General features: G+C 34.3%; 1 protein-coding gene across 2 annotated transcripts in view; it reads right to left on the reverse strand.

Annotated features, from left to right (window-relative positions):
* Positions 1-4,134: 4,134 nt before the first annotated feature.
* ARL5A (ARF like GTPase 5A) overlaps positions 4,135-20,586 on the reverse strand; it is a 37,974-nt gene continuing 21,522 nt past the window's right edge. Inside the window, exons 6-8 of one of the 2 annotated variants that reach the window (XR_005790293.1) lie at positions 18,927-19,245; positions 6,815-6,906; positions 4,135-5,340 (exon numbers count right to left, since the gene is read on the reverse strand). Coding sequence is in view for 1 of the 2 variants with exons in the window: in XM_040475079.1 (XP_040331013.1) it covers positions 19,197-19,245 (49 nt within the window). In the remaining variant the exon portion in view is untranslated. Of the gene's footprint in view, positions 5,341-6,814; positions 6,907-10,819; positions 19,246-20,586 lie in introns of those variants that run through there. The other variant, XM_040475079.1, reaches the window with a different exon arrangement.

The raw sequence follows: 20,586 nt of genomic DNA on the forward strand, positions 1-20,586 counted from the left end.
AATAGAGCATCTCAAAAAGACAAACATCAACTGGGTGTTATTAAGGGCTGGTGCATGAAGCAGATGCCTATCCCATATTGATAAACCAAGGCAAATTAATTTGTATTTAGGTTGCCCCATTTAATCATTGATGTTTTATTTACTGCAATTGAATGAATATGATTTATTCATTTACTCATTTAGTCATTCACTAATTAACTGACATATGCCAGGTAGTGCAAGGCACTGAGAATACAAAGATTAATGAAAGACTGTACTTCAAGCCCACTGTCTTTAAGGGACAAGCTTGGCATTCTCCCCTCTCTGCCCTCTCAAGCCTGGTGCTTCCAAGGCTAAGGTAAGAGAAGGGGTCCTTCTGTACTGTGACACAGACGGACGTCCACTTTTAGTGGAAGAACGAGGATTCGTGTCAGTAGGTGTGCAACCATCCCAGTTTGTTTTTCAGATTTTCTTTTCTCAGGTCGGCCCCTGCGGTGGCTTCCTTGCTCTTCCTTTTGTTTTAGGATCAGAAACTCTCAGAGCTAAAAGGAGACCTGTGGGGAGCAGAAAATGGCAACTGATATGTTACAACACCCCGAGGGGTGGAGAGGCTGTAAAGGTCTAGGGGGAGGGAGGGAAGAGAGGAATTGAGAGAGCGTATGCTCTGCGCTGAGTGTTGGGTGCAGCTAAGTGGTCTCGGAGAAAGATTCTGCACCCACAAGTGTTTCATTTTCAGCAAAATAACATTGTCTTGTTGAATTAATGTTGCTTATTTGGATGGTACTGAATTTATAGTTTTTTTTTGTTGTTTTTTTTTTTTTTTAATTTTTTTAACATTTATTTATTTTAGAGAGACAGAGCATGAATGGGGGAGGGTCAGAGAGGAGACACAGAAACTGAAACAGGCTCCAGGCTCTGAGCTGTCAGCCCAGAGCCCGACGCGGGGCTCGAACTCACGAACCGCGAGATCGTGACCTGGCTGAAGTCGGACGCTCAACCGACTGCGCCACCCAGGCGCCCCAGAATTTATAGTTTTAAAATTAGATTTGTAAATGTATTTTGGTTTAAATGTATAAATAATAAGCATCATTTATAAAAATACACTTGATTTAAATGTGTACCATTATGTGGAATTTTAATTAAAACACGATGGTTCATTAACTTATTTATTTTTAAATTTAAGCCATAATTTATATACAATAAAATCTCCCTCTTTAGTGTAGAGCCCTGTGAATTGACAAATGTGTAGTCATGTGGCCATCACTACAATCAAAATAGAGAACAATTTCATCATTCCAAAAATGTCCCCCATGACACTTTTTTGTCTCTATAATTGTGCTTTTCCACAAATGTCGTATTAATGGAAATGGAACATTATGTAGCCTTTAAAAATTATCTTTGTTGAAGTACTATTGACATATAATTCATTGCACATATTTAAGGGCACGATGTGATGAGTTTACATATATACAGTACATATATAAAGCTATCATCTCTGTGAAAATAATGAATGTATCTATCATCCCATGATGTTTCCTCATGCCACGTAATAATCCTACCTCCCACAAGTCCCCCAGCTCCAGGCAACTACTGAACTGCTATTACTATAGATCACTTTGCATTTTCTAGAAGTTTATATAAATGGAATTATGGGGTATGTAATCTTTTTTTGTCTTGCATATGCCAAGCACAGTAACTCTGAGATCCATGCTCATTGTTTTATGTATCAATAGTTTATTCCTTTTTATAGCTGCATGGTATTCCATTATAAGGCTAGAGCTCAATGTGTCTATCCACGCATCTGCTCAGGGACATTTCGCTTGCTTCCAGTTTGGGACTACTGCAAATAAAGCTGCTCTGAACATTTGTGTACAAACCCTTGTATGGGGCATATGTTTTTTCTCACTTGGGTTAAATACCTACTAGTGAAATGGCTGAGTCATACAATAAATGCAGAGTTAACTTTTTTGAGGAACAGATAAACTATTCTCCAGAGGGACTGTACTATTGTACATCCCCACCAGCAGTGTATGAGCTCAAGTTCCTCTTCATCTTTACCAACACTTGGTTTAATCAGTCCTTTAACTCTAGCAATTCTAGAGGGCAATGGTAACTTCCTTGTGGTTTTAATGTGCGTTTTTCTAATGACTGATGCTGTTGAACATCTTTTCATGTGCTTATTTGTCGTCTGTGGGTCTACTTTAGTGAAATGCATGTTCAGATCTTTTGCCTATCTGTTAATTAAGTTGGTTTATTTTCTTGTTGAGTTTTGAGTTCTTTCTGTGTTTGGGATACAAATTTTTAATTAGATATGTGATTGCATACATTGTGTCCCGGTGTGTGGTTTATTTTTTCTTTTCTTTATCAGTGTCTTTCAAAGAACAGTTCTTAACTTTGATGAAGCCCAACCTGTCATTTTTTTTCTTTTATGGCTCATATTTTGTTAATATAATCTAACAAATCTTTGCCTATCCCAAGGTCACAAAAATGTTCTTCTAGGTTTTTTTAATGAGGTTTTATAGTTTTAAGTTTTATAGTTAGGTTTATCTTCCATTTTGAGTTCATTTTTTTTATAGGGCACAAATATGGATCAAATTTATTTTAAAATGGCTCATGTGAGGGGTGCCTGGAAGGCTCAGTTGGTTAAGTGTCCGACGTCAGCTCAGGTCATGATCTTGTGGTCTGCAAGTTTGATGGCTCAGAGCCTGGGGCCTGCTTTGGATTCTGTGTTTCCCTCTCTCTGCCTCTCCCCCATTCAGGCTCTGACTCTCTCTCAAAAACAGACATTAAAAAAAATTTTTTTAATGTTCATGTGAACTTAAGTTTTAGAAACACTAATTATTTACTCCAGAGGCTTGGCTGACAAGGAGGGATATAAGTAGTTAACAAGAAGAGGGCATAAAGTCAAGAGACATTAAATTTTTTTCTATTTGTTTATAATAGGGAGAGAATTAGATATGGTTTTAGACTGTAAGGATGGAGCCATTCAAGAGAAAGAGATTTAAAATCTAATAAACATTCTTCTTGTCAAAACTGACCATGACCATCTTGATTATCACATATATATTCCCAGCCTCAAGCAGAGGCATGCACATAGCAGGTGCTCAATAAAATGTTTTAGAATGAAGGAAGCAAACATTTAAGGAATTAATGTGAGAGACTATGTAACCAAGAGTACAGTTATAGAAGGAGACTTGAGTCAGTCTTAGTGAGGGAACAAATTCCCAAAAATAGGCTGAGGAAGTTAAATATGTAGATAAGAGGGCAGGAAAATCAAGAAGTTCATACCCCATAGCCTTATAGGGATGGAGCAAAGTGGAGACGACATGACTTGTCCACTGAAGTATTGCAACACCCTCACAAGTGAGGAGCATCGACTATGTGCTGAATTAGGTGCCTTGGGAGACAATCCAGCTGTTGATGCATCCACCGTATCAGGTAAGGATATTTCCCCTGCTCTCAGAGAGATAAAAACCTTACCCCAACCAATAGAATGACATTTTAATGACAAGCACTTGGGAAAGCTCCTGGGGTCAGTGAGGGGTTGCAGGGAGGCACTTTGAATGAGAAATCCTTGCAGAAATGCCCCTCATATCACATTCTATAGGTAACTGTGTCAGTTTGCTCTAGAACTCTCTTTCCCCTCTTCTAAAACTATTCCTTGGGTCTAAAGAAGTCACTTTTAAAAGTGCATTTTCAGATTATCACGTCCCAAATTCCTATTTAGAAGCAGGAATTTTCCAATTTCTAATTCTCTTTAATTTCTTTTGAACTCTTCCCAGAATCCTCTACATGAACTTGTGGGGCCAGTGCCTTCCACAGACTCCAAGAGAATCAGGGCACAGCCTGTGGGAAAAATGACGCCATTATCTTACATGAAAGAAACTTTCCTGTTGGGGACCTCCTTCAACACACGATCTTGGCTTGGCTTTTGCAAAGCCATACCCAAAATGTTCCATTAAAAAAAAAAAAAAATTAAGATGAGCAACATTTGGCATTATTTTCTCATTCCGTGCCCTCCCTATACCTGTTGTCTTTCTCTATTTCTGTTGTATATGAACTTGTTTTTCTCACCATGAGACAGCTGAGAGTATTAATTCAAATAAACATGTCAATGTCAATCTAAAATGATGAATTCCACACTAGTACGTTGCATTGACATGCACCATTTAGAAAACACTGTATTTTGGGGAGAATATGTTTGTTATGACTGAATAAATACGTATGTCTTTAGTGTAGTCTTACTGCACAAAGGTATCACTTCCCTGCTTAAAATCTTCAAATAACTCTCCACCGGATTTAAAAAAAAATTTTTTTTTAATGTTTATTTATTTTGGAGAGAGAGAGAAAGAGTGTGAGCAGGGGAGGAGCAGAGAGAGAGGAAGACACAGGACCTGAAGCAGGCTCCAGGCTCTGCAGTCAGCACAGAGCCCAACACGTCCATTGGATTTAGAATAAACTCCAAAATTTCCTCATGGTTTAAAAGGCCCTCAGTGATATGGCCTCTGTACTTTTCAGACCTCATCTCCTCCCACATATGCTCCAGCCATAGTCTTCATTCTCCTCAGACATACCAACTCCATTCCCACCTGAGGCCTCTGCACTTGCGGTTCCCTCTGCCTGGCATGCGGTGTAGACCCTCAGGGACCAGACTACTTCTCTTCATTGAGGTCCTATGTCATTCCCAACTTCGTGGGTTCTACATCCTAAAAATCTCTTGAACACATAATTTTGCCCTTGAACCCAAAGACTCTTTGCCACATCATCATGGTTCCACGATCCAACCCACCTATACTGTACTATTTTTGTCCCCGATAGGCCATATTCCTTCATACTTTTTGCATGTATGCATATCTTTTGCATGTATTTTCTCTGCCTAAAATCTTTTACCTCTTTTTCACCTAGTTAGCTTACCTGCTTCTTTCACAACACAGCTCAAATACCATCTCTTCCCAAAAGCTTCTCTTGATCTGACCCCCGGTCTGAGTTAATCGAGTTAAACGTATTCTCTGTGGTACTGTAATCATGTTAATTTGTCCAAATGCCCTCAGTGACAGTGTGCAAACCAAGCCACACGCTTCCCAATGACTGGGGTATGGTGGTTAAGTGAGAAGTGGATTCCCAGCAGGGATTACACTTCTGAGCCAACAGTGAGTCTCAGGGTGGCTACAGTTAGCTCTTGCCAATGGAACGTGAAAGGAAATGAGGCATTCCACTTCTAGGGCTGAGGCCTTTAAGAAGCAGACATACCTCCTCCACATTCTCTGTTCACCTTCAGGCTTGATGCAGATGACAGCAAGTCCCTCTGGATGGTGGGGTCGCAAGATGGAAGGACCTGGCCTTCAAACTGGAACACCTGCCCTGGACAATTATGGGAGAAATAAACAACTTCAAGGAATCTCTGCCTTATTTTGTTCTAAAGAACAGTTGTTAAGAAGAATATTACACCAAAAATAAAAGAATTGGTTTATAGGTAAATCTGTGGAAAATTAGCCAGCTGAATTCAGAAGCATCTGATTCTTTTTTTTGGATTTTCGGTTCTTATATACTAAAAGATTCAATAAGCTTATTTAGGTTGTTCCAATACTTGAAGGAAAGAATAATGGTTTAGACAACTACAAAATCTCTAAATATGTTAGAAGTTTAACTCAGAGCTATTCTCTATCCATTTGCTTTCAAACAATACTTTAGAACTGTTTTTAATCCCATTATTGTTGAGTGGCCACGGAATTCAAGACACTTGTACATTCAGAACATTAACTTAAATGTGTAATTACCAGACATCATCCATTTGAAATAATGATGCTATTGTTCTACTAAGTCTGTCATTTAAAAGTATGTTGATATACCAGCAGTTTTGTAACACTGTAACTGATTAAGTAACTTCAGTAGTATTTTAAAAAGGAAACTTCAGAGTAGAGTTTCATGAGAATCAGAACCTTCCAAAATTTGTAGGTTGGGAGTTTGAAAGGAAAAAAAAATAGCAGTAACAAAGACAGAAAGAAGAGGGAGGGGGAGAAAGAAAACAAGGAGAGGCCATTCTATTGAAGGAGGTTGTTACTTTGCAGGATCACGAGAAGATCAATGGTACTGAAACTTGGGAAAATTGGGAAGAAGGAAGCAGGAGGTGGGTGGTTTTGACATACACATCACATTTCAGACATCATCTGAACAATCACATAGGGAACATGAGTCAGTAGGTGACGCGGGTCTAAATAAAGAACAAAGGTCAAGGATGGAGAGGGAGGTTTGGTAAAACCCTGGATGACTTCAAGTAGCAGAGCATGGCATGTCTTGAGAAATGCCCACAATGCAGGAGTGAAAACGTCAGTAGATGACATATAAAAAATATCCCAATAAAAAGAACCAAGCTTGTTAGCTTAGTAGCTAATACAAGGGAGATGCTCTGGCACAGATTTACTTCTTATAAATCTTTGGGCCATTCCAAGAGTACACAGGTCAGAAATTTTATGACTAGAAGCAGAAATACTTGTATCTGTTATGTTTTTTACACGGCACAAGCTATTTGTTCATATATCTCCCCCCCCCCCCGCCCCCCTTCCCCAGCAGACTAGGCAACCCTGGAGCATAGGTGGTTTCATGCTCTACATCCATGACCCCTCAGTTTCTAAGACATGGTAGGTACTCAGCTTTTTATTGAATTTTATTTTGCTACTGTATATAGTAAGCCAAAGGGTATATTTTTGGGCATAAGAAAAGCAGAGTGAGGAGATACACACAGTATCAAAAAATCATTTGCAGCTAAAATACTGCCCTAAGAAAATTAGATACATACTTAATGGATTTTTGGCCAGGTCCATTGAAAGCTACTCACTTCATTTGTTTCTTTTGAGCCAAGGAAGGTGGGAATTCTGACTGCTTTCATGCCACTGGGACTCATGCACTTGTATGCTGGTCAGCCTGACACTGTGAGGGAACAGATAACTAATAAATACCTCTGAGACACATTTCTTAAATGTCTTACATGAAATTAGCAATGTAGGTTTAAATTCCAGACACCCATATAATTTTTCCCTCCAAGGTCTTACTCTAAAGAACTTTTCCAACAAGCAAAATTCTTAACACTGTCCTCTTTTCCTGAACTCCTAATGTAGGCTATGCAAGTTGGTATGGTTACACTTTGAAGAGACAAAAATATTAAAAAAAAAAAAAAAAAAAGCACAAGGTTTTCTTTGATTTTAACGAGTAGACTTCGAGTTCACTTCCCTTAAAATATTGCCCCTGAATTGCAAATTACTTCATGGTCTTTTTTTAAGTGAGCTCTCTTCCTAGACTGACAGAGCCAGCTGCAGCATTGTGCTGTCTATGGAAATGATATCATCAGCACTCTGTCCTTGAATAAGACCACAATCATTACATTTGGCTCCTTTTCACATAGCAGGAACCGAAGAGATGTTTGTTTATAGCAACAGTATTCAGAAAGTTATCATTTCTGCACTCTATCAGTTGGCAGCTTAAAATCAAAAGAAAGTTTAGCATGAATTACCTGAATTCCCTTCTAAAGTCAAAGTAGTTTTAATTATAATACATTTAATACATTTGAAACAATTACTGTTTAAAGCATTCTCGTTTTCTAATTTTCAGTGTATTACAATTAATTTTGATACTAAGAGTAGAAAATTTTAAGAAATAATATAGTTTGCTTATATTCATTATTTATTGAATATATTTATATTTCTTATACTTCTGTTTTCCAACTTATCAATAATTAACACACTGTTAAATATTTGATACTAATTAACAATTCAACCTAATAATTATTAAATTAAAAAATAATTTAATAGTTATAACTAAGTCATTTTTAGACCTGATATAAAACTTAGACTTGTTCCCACAATCCCATTCCTTAGAGAAAGCTACTGTTAACCATTTGGGGTCATTCCCTTCCGACCTTCATTCATATATCAATTTTGCTTTTTCATAGAAGGGTTCTTATATTCATTTTAAGGGGTAGCAAGTTATTTTCTCTGAATCAAATAACTTAGTTTATTCAATCAAATAATAATAGAAAAAACAAAATATTTGAAATCCATATTCACCATGATAAAATGTTGTATAAATTTGTCCCATCTTTTATTAAAAGTTTTTATCTGACAAATATTAGTAAAAGCAGTCCATTAAACTATAATTTTAAATACAAAAATAAGCAAGTGACTTTATAATCCAAAAAAGATTTTACATTTTCTTAAAATAATTATTGCTCTCCCTAAAAAACATCATTTAAGTTTTATTAACATAAAGCTAAAATGTTAGCATCATTTATATGTACAGTATGACCATTAACTCCAATCTTATAATTTCTATCTTTAGTAAATCAATCCTTTCCATTTTTGGTCAATTATTTTCTGACTTTCAAAGATTGACTGTGAAACATTAATAAATTTAAAAATAAATGTAAAGTTTTAATTAAACTTAATTTTAATTAAACTGCTCTTGTTTTTACCCAGTAAATATTATGGTAACTAACAGAAAATGCATAGAAATAAAACAACTTTACCTGTTTTTTTATACAAGCATTCCACAGAATATCACTTGTGAAAAAGGGTTCCATTGTTTAAAAAGGTCTTGAAAACTGGTGAAGTTGAGGTTTTAAAACACTGGAAATATGCATAAAGTCATGCATACCGGAATAGCAGGCCTATGCTTACAACCCAGGCTGTGATCCAGTCCAGTAGACAGTTTACAATACCACCACACTTACACGAAAACTTCTTGAATCCCCCACTAGAAATAATACTTTTTTCTAATTCTCATTGCATTTTGCTTGTGTCTTTTAAAAATCACCATCTGAATAAAGATGATCTATGCTCAAGAAACCTTCAAAAGCAGTGAAATATCAAGATAATAAATTAAAACAGTAGTTAATCTTTAAAAGAAAAAAAATTTTAAATCTTTAAAAAAAATAAATGTTCATTTATTTTTGAGAGACTGAGAGAGACAGACCACGAGCAGGGAAGGGGCAGAGAGCGAGAGGGAGACACGAATCTGAAGCAGGCTCCAGGCTTTGAGCTGTCAGCACAGAGCCCGAAGCGGGACTCGAACCCATGAACTGCAAGATCATGACCTGAGCCGAAGTCAGACACTTAACCAACTGAGCCACCTAGGTGCCCCAGTAGTTAATCTTTTTATATCCACAACAATTGATGAGAATTCTATCAAAATCATTCAACTTTGCAATGGAGACTGCAATTGGTATTGTATTAGTTAATCAATTTTTATTAATTATCTTGATCTCTCTTCATAATGTCCCCAAATGTAATATTAGATGAACAAAAAGAAACAAAACCCAAGCATCTCATTTACTTATAAATTAAAAACTATTTTTGTATTCCTGGCCATCAAGATGATTCTAAAAACAAAAAAAATGATCCAATACTGCTTTCTAATTATCAATGTAATATGCCTGATATAGAATATTTAGGATACACAAAAGCATAAAGAATTAGAAAAATACCAACCATAATGCTATTGCCTTACAACAACTTGTAATAATATTATATTTTCTTCCTCTTTTTTCTATACTTATTTTGAGGTCATACTACATCTAAAAGTTTGTATCCATTTTTCCCACTTAACATGTCACAATCATCATTTCCCCATGTTATTAAAACCTTTGTAAAAAACATTTTAATCGTACATTTCATCATATAATTTAATATATCCCTTAGTATGTCAGATATTAACAGATGGACATTCAATGTATTTTTTGAATGAATTAGCACAGGACTTCCAACACTTATTTTATATCTGAACTGTATTCAATGTAGGGCTTAGGTAGGATCTGATAAAAAGGCAAAACCTTATGAACACTTAAGTCAATCCTCTTTACTGATCCTATCACAATAACTATAAACCATTTATTAAGGGAGAGTAAGGAATAGTCACTATTATCCACTCAGAGTACAGATAAGAATATCCTACAACCATTAGCTATGTTATTTTCCATCTTACCCACACAAAAATTTTGAACAAGAGGCACAAACAATAAAGTCTAACATATTCAACTAAAATTTTAAACTTTTATGAGAACAACTTAAGATACCATAAAAAAGGTAAAAAGATTAATGACACATGGCAAAAGATTAATATTCTTTAAAAGAACTTTCGCAAAGCCAGTAGCAAAATGTACAAAGGACACAAACTTTTATATAAAATGACCAAAAATCTATGAAGATATTCAAACTCAGTTATAAACCAAAGAAATGTAACTATACAGGTGAGGTATCACTTTTTACCCAGAGATTAGCTGAGACTTAAAAAAAATGAAACAAGTATCACTTGAAATAAACAAAGATGTGTTCCTGCAACTTAATAACTTGTTCATCAAAAGCAATTTTCCTACGAAAGAATGATGAAATGGGAATTCAGTCACACTTGGGAAAGAGTATAGTCCAAATTATTAAATTGAATATGAACTTCCTGTAAGACAAAGAACGTTTAACAAAAAAGTAAAAGAAATAGCATTGAATGCTGAGAGTTGTACACTGACATGCTGGCAGGAAAGCATCACTAAGAAGGAAGACAGGTCATCTAATGCTACATGATAAAACTGGACAGTATTCTTATCCAATGTTAAATAAAAGGGTCAGCTGGAAGAATATTTTATATATGTATGTGTGTGTTACACATATATGTACGTTACACATTTATGCACGTTACACATATGTATGTTACCTATATATACATACATACATACGGTTGTATGTATGTATGTATACGTTGGGGAAGACAATTGGGAAATATGTCATGTCTTTTAAAAGTCCATACACTTTGACACAGATACTTGACTTGTAGACTAAATGAAAACTAAATTCAAGTATTAATTGCAGTATTGTTTTTAATGGTGAGAAATAAGTAACAAGTTAATGTCCATCAACAGAAGACTGGTTAAATAAATTGGGACGACCCAAACAGCAAATACATCATTAAAATAATTTTTTATATGTGAAAAATGTCTATAGTATATTGTGGAAAAATTACAAGGCATTTTAGAATTCTATGTTCAACACACACACTCAAATATATACATGTCCATCCCAAAGTGTTGACACTGATTTTCTTAGAATGGTGGGACAATGGATGATTTTAATGTTCTTTTTGCTTATTATATCTCTTTCCTGGTTTTCTTATGTGAATTTTTTATATTAATAAACATGTTTATATGCTATAAAGATAATTATAAAAATTAAAGGGGCAAACTGGGAAGTCTGCAAAAATAATGATTAAAGGATTCAACTGATTTATAAGAAAAACACTAAGATTCTAATAATGAAAAGAGTGAAAGAATAAGACACTGAAATACACAGAAAAATAGTATCAATAAATAATTAAGTTCAAAATAAGACAACACGCTTATCCTTTTATTTAAGTGGAAAGGGTTTTTAAAAACCCACAATATTAATTAAATATGAATAGACACTCTGAAATCCCATATCATTTAATCCGAGTAGTTGCACTTCTGAAATTCTAGCCAAAAGAATATTGCTAACTACAAAAAAAATACTCCTAACTATGAACCAAGCTTTCAGTAGAATATGTCCATCACAATGTTCCTTGTACAAGAAAATAATGAAAATACAGCAGAATGTTATTTGGGAATCCTAAACCTAGAAGCATCCAAACATGGGAACTGTTTCAAAAAGATTTCATCCATGTCGATACAGAATGATTTGCTAAAATGTAAGGCATGTAGTGATGTGAATAACTGGTCATTTAAGCAAGTCAAAGTCCCAGAATCACAAAACGTTGCTACCAGTCATAAGAAACCAGTTCACAGGAATGTCAGAGGCTATTTTATGTTGTGAAAGTTTCATTCTTTCATGGGACAAAGGTTATTTAGTAGCAAAAGGGGGATACTCCAGATGTAAAAACAAAAAAAAAGGGCATAAAGATCAGGAAAATGATAGAGATTTTTTTCCAAAAGAGCTATTGCACCATTTACCATTTCAATGTCTGCAGATGCTTACAATAAACTCTGGTATATTCCTGACATGCCTAGCTGTCAATCCATACACGTTTCAAATAAATAAAATTTGTATATACTTATTACACTGCATGATGTTTTTAGGAACATCATTTTTAAGGAAACAAATCTGATTTCTATCACAAGAGCTAATGAGAAAAACATACAGTCACTTTCAATCCCGTCTGAAATAAGGCGGAATTAAATAAGAACTAAGAATTAAATCAAGCAGTATGTTATAATTACATAGGTAAGAAAAACCTATCTATGGAGGGAAAACCCACAAAAATATTAATAGTTCACTCATTAATTCGTCAACATATATAAATCAAACACCTCTTACATGCTCAGCACTGTGCTCAGTTCGGAGAGATACCAACTGGTAAACATAAAGACTCATAGTCACTGGCTGTCCTGGAGCTTACACTCCAGTGGAGGGAGACACACAATTTTCAAATAAGCATATGCATGGGAGTAACTCCTCACCCCCAACTTCTTTTCTTCATTTTTCTTGTTTACTATCAGACATTCTCATGAATGTTCACTTTAATGATACTCATTTTAAATGACCGGACTTTTCTCATATTTTAAGACAAATTAATCACATAAACTGGTCGCTATTTACCTGATTCATGGCCAATTCAAATATCCAGATGAAAAAGATAGAAAGCTCTGTATTTATTATCTAAGTTCCATAAGTCCCTAGAGAAGATTAGGACAATCTTTTCATCATTTGCATAATGCAGCTATCATATCTTTTCAATTGCATTGGCAGATCCCAGCCCTGGCCAGTACGTAAAGCTATCATCACTAAATCTAAACATATTCAGAGAATAAGTCAGAATAAAAACACTGACAACACAGATGTGTGAATAATAATTATAATTAACCCCTTCTAAAAGAAAAGGTATATGTAATAGTACATAATAGAGTAACAATTTAACCCATCTTTTTTTTTTTTTTTTCCTTTTTACTCAAAGCATAAAGCAGAGGCAACACTTCATCCCAGGTTAACATGCAACTTAAAAAAAAAGTTAATATACATATTAAACATGGAAATTCACAAGTAAAACCTTATTTGTCATTTCCCCCCAAACATACCTTAACACGATTCCTTTATTTCTTAATAAACAAGGCCCTACCACTGGTCACCTGACCAATGCCTTACATTTCTGGAGCTTGACAGTTTAGTGAGTTATGGACATAAGAACACTGTTGTAAGTATACTGAAGTAACACATCTGCAAAGCAGCTGATCAGACTGATTTACCAATCGAGGGGTCTCTACTCCAATCTGCCACTCCCTCCCAACCTCTGCAAAAACATAAATATCCTCCAGCCACCATGAAGTTTTCTTGTCAAGAAGGCCCTGAAGCATGATTTCCCTAGTTTTCTAACACACATCAGCAGTGATGAACTACAAAGCACCCACATGCTCAAAGATCCTTACTTTTTGGAATATTCCTTGAGTGCAAAATTTTCTTAGGATTCAGAGAAATGCAAGTTCAAAAAAAGATAAAGAGATAAGACAGATTTTTTTGCCTCTTCATGCATGCAAAGCTTGAGTTAAAACCTTTTATCATATTAGAAATTCCAATACAACAAACCTAAAAACTTTCAAAAGGTTTCCTAATTTCTTTGTTGTATTAAATGTGGCTTCAAGTATGTCAATAAACACAGAGCTCAATTTGGGAGGGGTAGATAGACTACTTACAACATATCTTCATCTAGGCTTCTCTAGGAAAATACAATAAACAAAGAAGACTATCTATAAGAAATGTGTCATCTTTAAAATCAATACTGTTAGTAAAATGTATTTTAAGCACCAATTAAAATTAGTATATGTTTTTCTCATCTCTAGCAACCAAAAGAGCCCTTCTTAGATGTAATTATAGCTTCCTCCTCAATGTGTTACCTTGAACATTAACCCAGAAAATATCTTTAAAAGTGCTCTGCAGGTATTACCTCCTCTCAAAAAACCACAGAGGGACAATATAAGAAAAGTCTACTCCAATCTAAATGGCTAGTTTAAGCAAAAATAATTAGAGGAATTCTGTATATCACCAATGTAAGAAGTTTTGGAGAAGAGAGTAGTATACAATTACTTAAAGTCATGTACACATTTCACTTTTCCATGCAAGATGACTTAAAATATAAACACAATGTGGTTGTAAATCACTGAAAATACCGTCAAGTCTCTGCCCCCAGAATTTACAGTCCCACTCTATGGTCAAAAAAAAAAAAAAAAAGGAAGGAAAGGAGAGAGAAAGGGAGGGAAAGGAGGGAGATAGGAAGGAAATATGAAAACATAATAGTCTATCAAATATTTTAGTTTGTAAGTAGAATCTAAACAAAGAGGAAGGATCTGTCTTGAGCAACAAAATGGATCAAGATCTAAATGATAAAATCAAAATTACTAACCACTAAGTATGAGGAGAATTAAGAGGATACTCTTATACAAGCAATAAACTTTTACTCAGGTTTTAAAATACACAATACAATCTTCTGTGTGAAAACTATTTAAAAAAAAAAAAAAAAAAGAAACAGTTCAGTTTTCTAGCCTCTGCAGTACCTAAAAGGCAATGGCGTGTTTTTATTAGGAATAAGAAAAAATGGTTTTGCTCATGTTTCCAAAACTATGGTTTGTTATCTAGTTTTTTGTTTTGTTTTTTTCCCCTCAAATAAAGCACAAATTGTGACTTAGAAATCCTCAGGGCTGTGCCATCAGTACTCCAAACATGTAATACCATAGAAAACACATATAATTTATTAGACGGACTTAAAAACCCACACAAATCAATTTTAGGCACTTCTTGGGTACAGACTATGGGCATCTTCTTTCAAAAAACAGGATATCTAATAGGCAAGACCATAAACTTTAATTTTTAGAACAATACAACAACAATTAGACAATTGATTTAAAAAATTGCATAAGCAACCCAACTGTATCCTGTTATAATTTCTTCACAATTCCACACACCATTTTAGGATTTAATAGAAACAGCCATTTTTTAGCATCGAAAGTTTTAAAACTCTCCTTCCTTTACTTCACCGATATGGTCTTAAAACTCATATATTCTTTGAGGAAGCATGATATACAAGTTCTACTTTTATATAGGTAGAACTTTAAATTAGTATTTTCTATACTGTGTCTATATCTATACAGAATCAACATATTATGGTTGATGATTTTGATGTCTTCTAAAGTCCATTTCAACAGGTTTATTTTGTAAAGATAGGCTTCTCATTACTAATTCTTTTAGACATCTAATGTTTATCTGTGTTCTTTAAGTAAACATGAGGAAAAAAACAGAATGTGAGCTATGGTTTTAAGGATATCTTCAGGGTAAATACTGCATATACATATGGTTTGGCATCTTTTTCTAACTCAAATAGTTTTATGGGTATCCTCCAAAATGTAATCGATTTTTGGTAATGGGAAGACAACATGCACATAATGTAATCCCTTCCATGCGTAACTAGCAGCTTAAGGAGCTGGCAAAGTCTAGGTAGTTCTGTTATCTTTCTGAATCTGCTTTTCAGCATATGAAGCTAAAATTAAGAAACATTAAAATGTTAAATACAGTATGAAGGATTTTACTACTGGCTTTTATTTGCTGTATACACAGCAAGCCAATCTTCTGATATACCCCACAACCCTGACAATACACTCTTAATGAGCAAAGTACAAATCAATACATAAACCCAGTAGTGGGGACACAGCCAAGAACTAGAGAACCTACTTAGAAACTGGTAGTTTAGGGAACAATGGCTGTAAGGCAAAGTTTAGAATACCTCCAAGACTGAGTAACATACCTTCACTGCTTGTGAATGAAGATACAGGAGAGCAAGGGATGGCTGAGCTATGAGAAAGCTGATCCTGAAGCAGGAAGTTTTAGAGTACATTTGGACATCTGGGAGGGGTTACTAAGTCATGCAAAGAAACCTTGCCTCTACCCAGCCTTGAAAGAGGGACTGATGCCAAGATACAACTGGGCAATTGAGAGAAGATGACCCCAAAGTCCACAGGATAATCTGGGATGTGCTGCTATCCTCTATATACAAAGTAGAACACATTACAGATATATTCCCAAAAATGCCTGCAGAGAAAACTAGAAAACTGTCTATAGGTTTTCTATTTACATTAATATAAACAGATTTTGAGGTTGTCTGTACTGTATGTGGTTGCTATAGTCACAGCAAGAAATATAAAGTGCCTATGAGAGAGGACAATAAAATCCCATTTCCAGGCATCTTAATTCTATACACTCAGACAATAAAGAAAAGAACATCTCAGGGACTTCCTGCCTTTCCTCAAGCTCCCTGTATTTTCTGTTAACTACCTACTAGGCACTTCGTAAAGGCCAGAAACAACACTCTTCCATCTCATGCCACACTTCTAAAATCACTTTAACTATCTGCATTAAAAATGCCAGCCAGCAGTGCTAAAGCACTTTATTCTTAAGGCAAAATGTCATATTCCATACCCACTTCCCCCTGTCCCCCAAACCACCTGCCTTCACTTAATTCTTTGCTCATCATGAGAGCCAAAGAAGTTAGAAAGAACTGAAAATTTTCAAATGAGACTCCTCAATATAATGTGTAAGATATACTTTATAAATGCTATTATCACAAAATTAAACACATTTAAATGCTTATAGCATATGGTTACTTTCATCAAGATATCAAGAATAACTGTATGACTTTCAAAATTAATATCAAACACGGGATATTTAATCCAGCCACATGTACAGGGGTATGAGGCTTTGTTCTTTTCAGAGGTAAGCACAATGACTCTAAATAAGATGATTGTTTACCCCCAAAAGTAGCATATTAAAAACCAAAAGCATTGCCTTTCACTTAATTCTACTTAAACTACATATAAATTGCCAATATAACTATTCATAAGGCTCGTCATCATATTTGGAAAGAATACTGTTAAAATTATCTTGATGTATATTTATACATGAATTAAAATTTTTTCCTCATTGTAATTTTGGTTTTATGTACAAGCATACAGGTACAACCTTATTTCTAATGCTTGGCCTAGAAGGGTAGAATGTCACAAAAAATCATGTTTCATAAATGTGGTATAAGACTTCATGCATTCCCATGATGCCATGTCAATAACCTACTACACTAAACCAACTGTAACAATGCAGTGCATGCTTTAAACATCCAATTAAGAATAAATTTTAGCCAACAGCTTGTCGACAAGGGAATGTGCTGGTATACTGCTGAATTCACATGGCAGTCACCCACAAGACTAAACCATGAAAATTCAAATTAAAAGATAAAAAGGGTAAAAGATGTAGATTTGCTGGACTACTTTACAGAATATTTATCTCAGATGAAAATGCAACATCTGCAAAATGGACTTGGGTTTTTAAGGGAGTTTTTAATATAAAACAAGTGATTCCTAATAGTGATTTGGAAAAGTATGAGAACATATGAACAAATAAAGCTTAGTAATTTAGAATTTAAAAGCCAAGTTGACAAGTATTAAAATGTTATACTTGCATTATGAACATTATAATATAAATATAAAACACAAAACATCCACTGTTAAACACTGATCTCCCATGCCTGACTTGGATTTAGCTACTGAGTATATTATATTTTACAGAAAGAAACTTTCAAAGTTTTGTCAATGCTTGTAGTATATACTATCACTCCTCATCAAAATGTGCGTGAAATCCAAAAGGCTCATATTAAAGGTAGTTACTTCTCTTTTGAATATTCTAAAACATGCCACTTTGGATCAGCCTTCAGATTTTCAGGGCATGAAACATATACAAAGAGAGTACCCAAAAATATGTGTGAACACATTTAGGATAAGTCTGTTTACAATTACAATAAAAATACCTTCAACCTTCATATCTTTCCATTTTCAGTGAAAAACAAAATACCCTAACCAAACATAAGATATTTGGGGCCAAGTTACTTCTTTGTAAAAATAATTTATCATGTGTTGATCGACTTTTTAAACCAAACTCTTAAAAGCATTAAAAAAATTGTGTTTTATAGCTGTCGATGCATTCACGTTGGTTAGTAAGAAGTGAAAAAGAAAAAAGTGTAGAAACAAAAAAATCTCAAACTATCCCAACTCCAGAAATAAGAAATTTTCAAATTAAGAAATAACCTTTGTTGCTTAGAAAATAAGTACTTTTCATCTCAAACTCACTCTAAATGCTTGTATAATTCAATACCTAAGAAGACTCTAGGTAAATTATTTTGTAATATTTATAGGATGATACTTCTCTGGGTAGGCATATTTTACACAATAGCTTCCAATTAATGCGGGAAAAAAATCACTTGATAATTTTAATAATTAATGATTGACCGATTAATGGATTAACATTTTTCTCAGTAATTCAGATGGCATAGATCCAACAAAGGGAACAAGGATTGCTCAATGTGAAATTCTGTCCATTCGTAACACTAAGCCAAAAATTTGCAGATACTCCACTCAGATTACATGTTTTCATGTATGTAATTTGAACAACAAAAAAATAGGTACAAAATGTCGGAGCTTTCTCCTTTTCTTTCTTTTTCGTTCGTTCTTTCTTTTTTTTTCAGAGCAGTTCAATGATTTTGGGGGTTGGTTAGTACAATACAGAGAACACAGGGGAAAGCACAAAATGGCACTTAACACCACTGCCAGTACTCATCTCATTACGGTTATAACTAAGGATAATATTACCTTTTGTGTTATTTGCTTTTCTTCAGAACATAAATCAAAGCCATAAACTTGAACTTGAGGTATATATACAATAGATACACGACCTTATGCAAAATACTTTTCATAAGTAACCTTACATTTTAAAATATTGGAAACTGAATATCTGTGCTGATTTGTATTCTGACTTAATGGAACAAGAAGAGAACAACATTCAACTAGGGAGGCCTATACTGACAATAAAGCTCTTAAAGTTAGAAATGTCTCCTTCTCCCTTTGTACTTACCACAGGCTACACAATGTCCTGAGAGGATTCATTATGAGAAAAATGGCAATCACAGCTTTAAAGACCTTGCTTTGGAAGGGACTAATGAGAAAGCAGATTGGAAAATGAGACTTCATCTTTGTTCTCAAATAAGTGGTCTTAATTATTCTTCTTATAGAAAAAGTTTAAATCAGTTTATTATAAATATATCTAAACCATTAATTTTTGCAGCTTTCAGATAAAGTCCAGCACTTCGTTTATACAAAGTCTATGAGAAGAGGTCAGTAGAGATCATCTAATCTTAAGTCGTGACATCATCCATTCAAGTCCTTGGCATAATCTATAAAGAATATAAAAATCACTTGATTAAATTCAACTAAAAAACTATGAACAACAAACTAAAAGAAGATACCATTTTTCATTTACCTAAACAACGATTAAAAAAATCATTAATACCCAATGTTGGTGTTACTGTGGTGAAGCCATACTCTCATACACACATCCATGCTTTTTTTGGTTCTTTTTTGTCTCTAGTGCCTAGGACACTGTCTGACACATAAAAGGAGCTGAGTAATTATACAATGAATATCCACAGAAAATAATTTAGCAATGTGTATCAGAAATATTTAAAATATCAATACTCTACCTTTTTTCTACTTCTAGAAATATATTCTAAAAAAGCCATCAGACACAAGGACAGGTTGATGTATAAGACTGTTCAAAGCATTTTTAATGGGTAAAGGTAAAATTTAACTACTTAGAAATAGAGAAAATTAAATTATAGAACATTCATATGATGAAATATTAAAAACTTCCTTTCGAAGACTATATTACAGTATGATAAAATGCTCACGATATAAATGAGGTAAAAGTGGCAGGATACTAAACTAAATATGTAGCTGAGCTGCTAAAACAAAGTATATTTATAATATGTATATTACATCTGTATATTTAAAAAATTTGAAGGAAATAAAGTTTCTCATCACTAATACTAGTTACTATTGAATAAGGTGTAATTGAACGCAATGTAAAATACAGAAAGAAATGTTCACTATGATAAAACAAACTAAATGTTTACCAAGAGTAAAATTATATTATAACAAGAAGAAAGACTGTTAAAGACTGTTATATAATTATCTATGAGGAAGTTTGATAGGTATGAGAAACCATGCTACCGCACTTAATTGAAAAACACCACAACCCAGATTTTTTGTGGAAGTATGAATCTAATATTATAAAAGAAGAAAAAAAAGAAATCACAATGAGGTTAAAAAAAATGGTTATTTCGGTGTTGGCCCATACTTTCCCTCCTGTTACCAGATTCCTTACTTTTAAACCACTAACAGGAAATGGTACAAAAAATAAGCAAACAGATTAACTCCAAACTGTTAAATGAACAGAAGTTACCTAATAGCAAACTAGAAACCATGCTAAGCATTTAATATCCATTATCTTAATCTTTACAATGTTGAGAACAGAACCCTTCCCATACTACAAGAGGGAATCCAGGCTTAAAAGATGCTAGCAAATGGTAGAGGTGGGGGTCAAAATGCCAACCAATACTAAAACCAAGAATTTAGATCAAGGTGGCTAGACTGCAGAAGGGAAACATTTTCACCCAAACCAAACATTTCCACTTGATAACTACTGCAAAGGGAAGCCCCCATAAACCCAAAAATTG

The sequence above is a fragment of the Herpailurus yagouaroundi genome, unplaced genomic scaffold (genome assembly GCF_014898765.1).
Source record: "Herpailurus yagouaroundi ecotype Mexico unplaced genomic scaffold, PumYag 140, whole genome shotgun sequence".
NCBI lineage: Eukaryota > Metazoa > Chordata > Mammalia > Carnivora > Felidae > Herpailurus > Herpailurus yagouaroundi.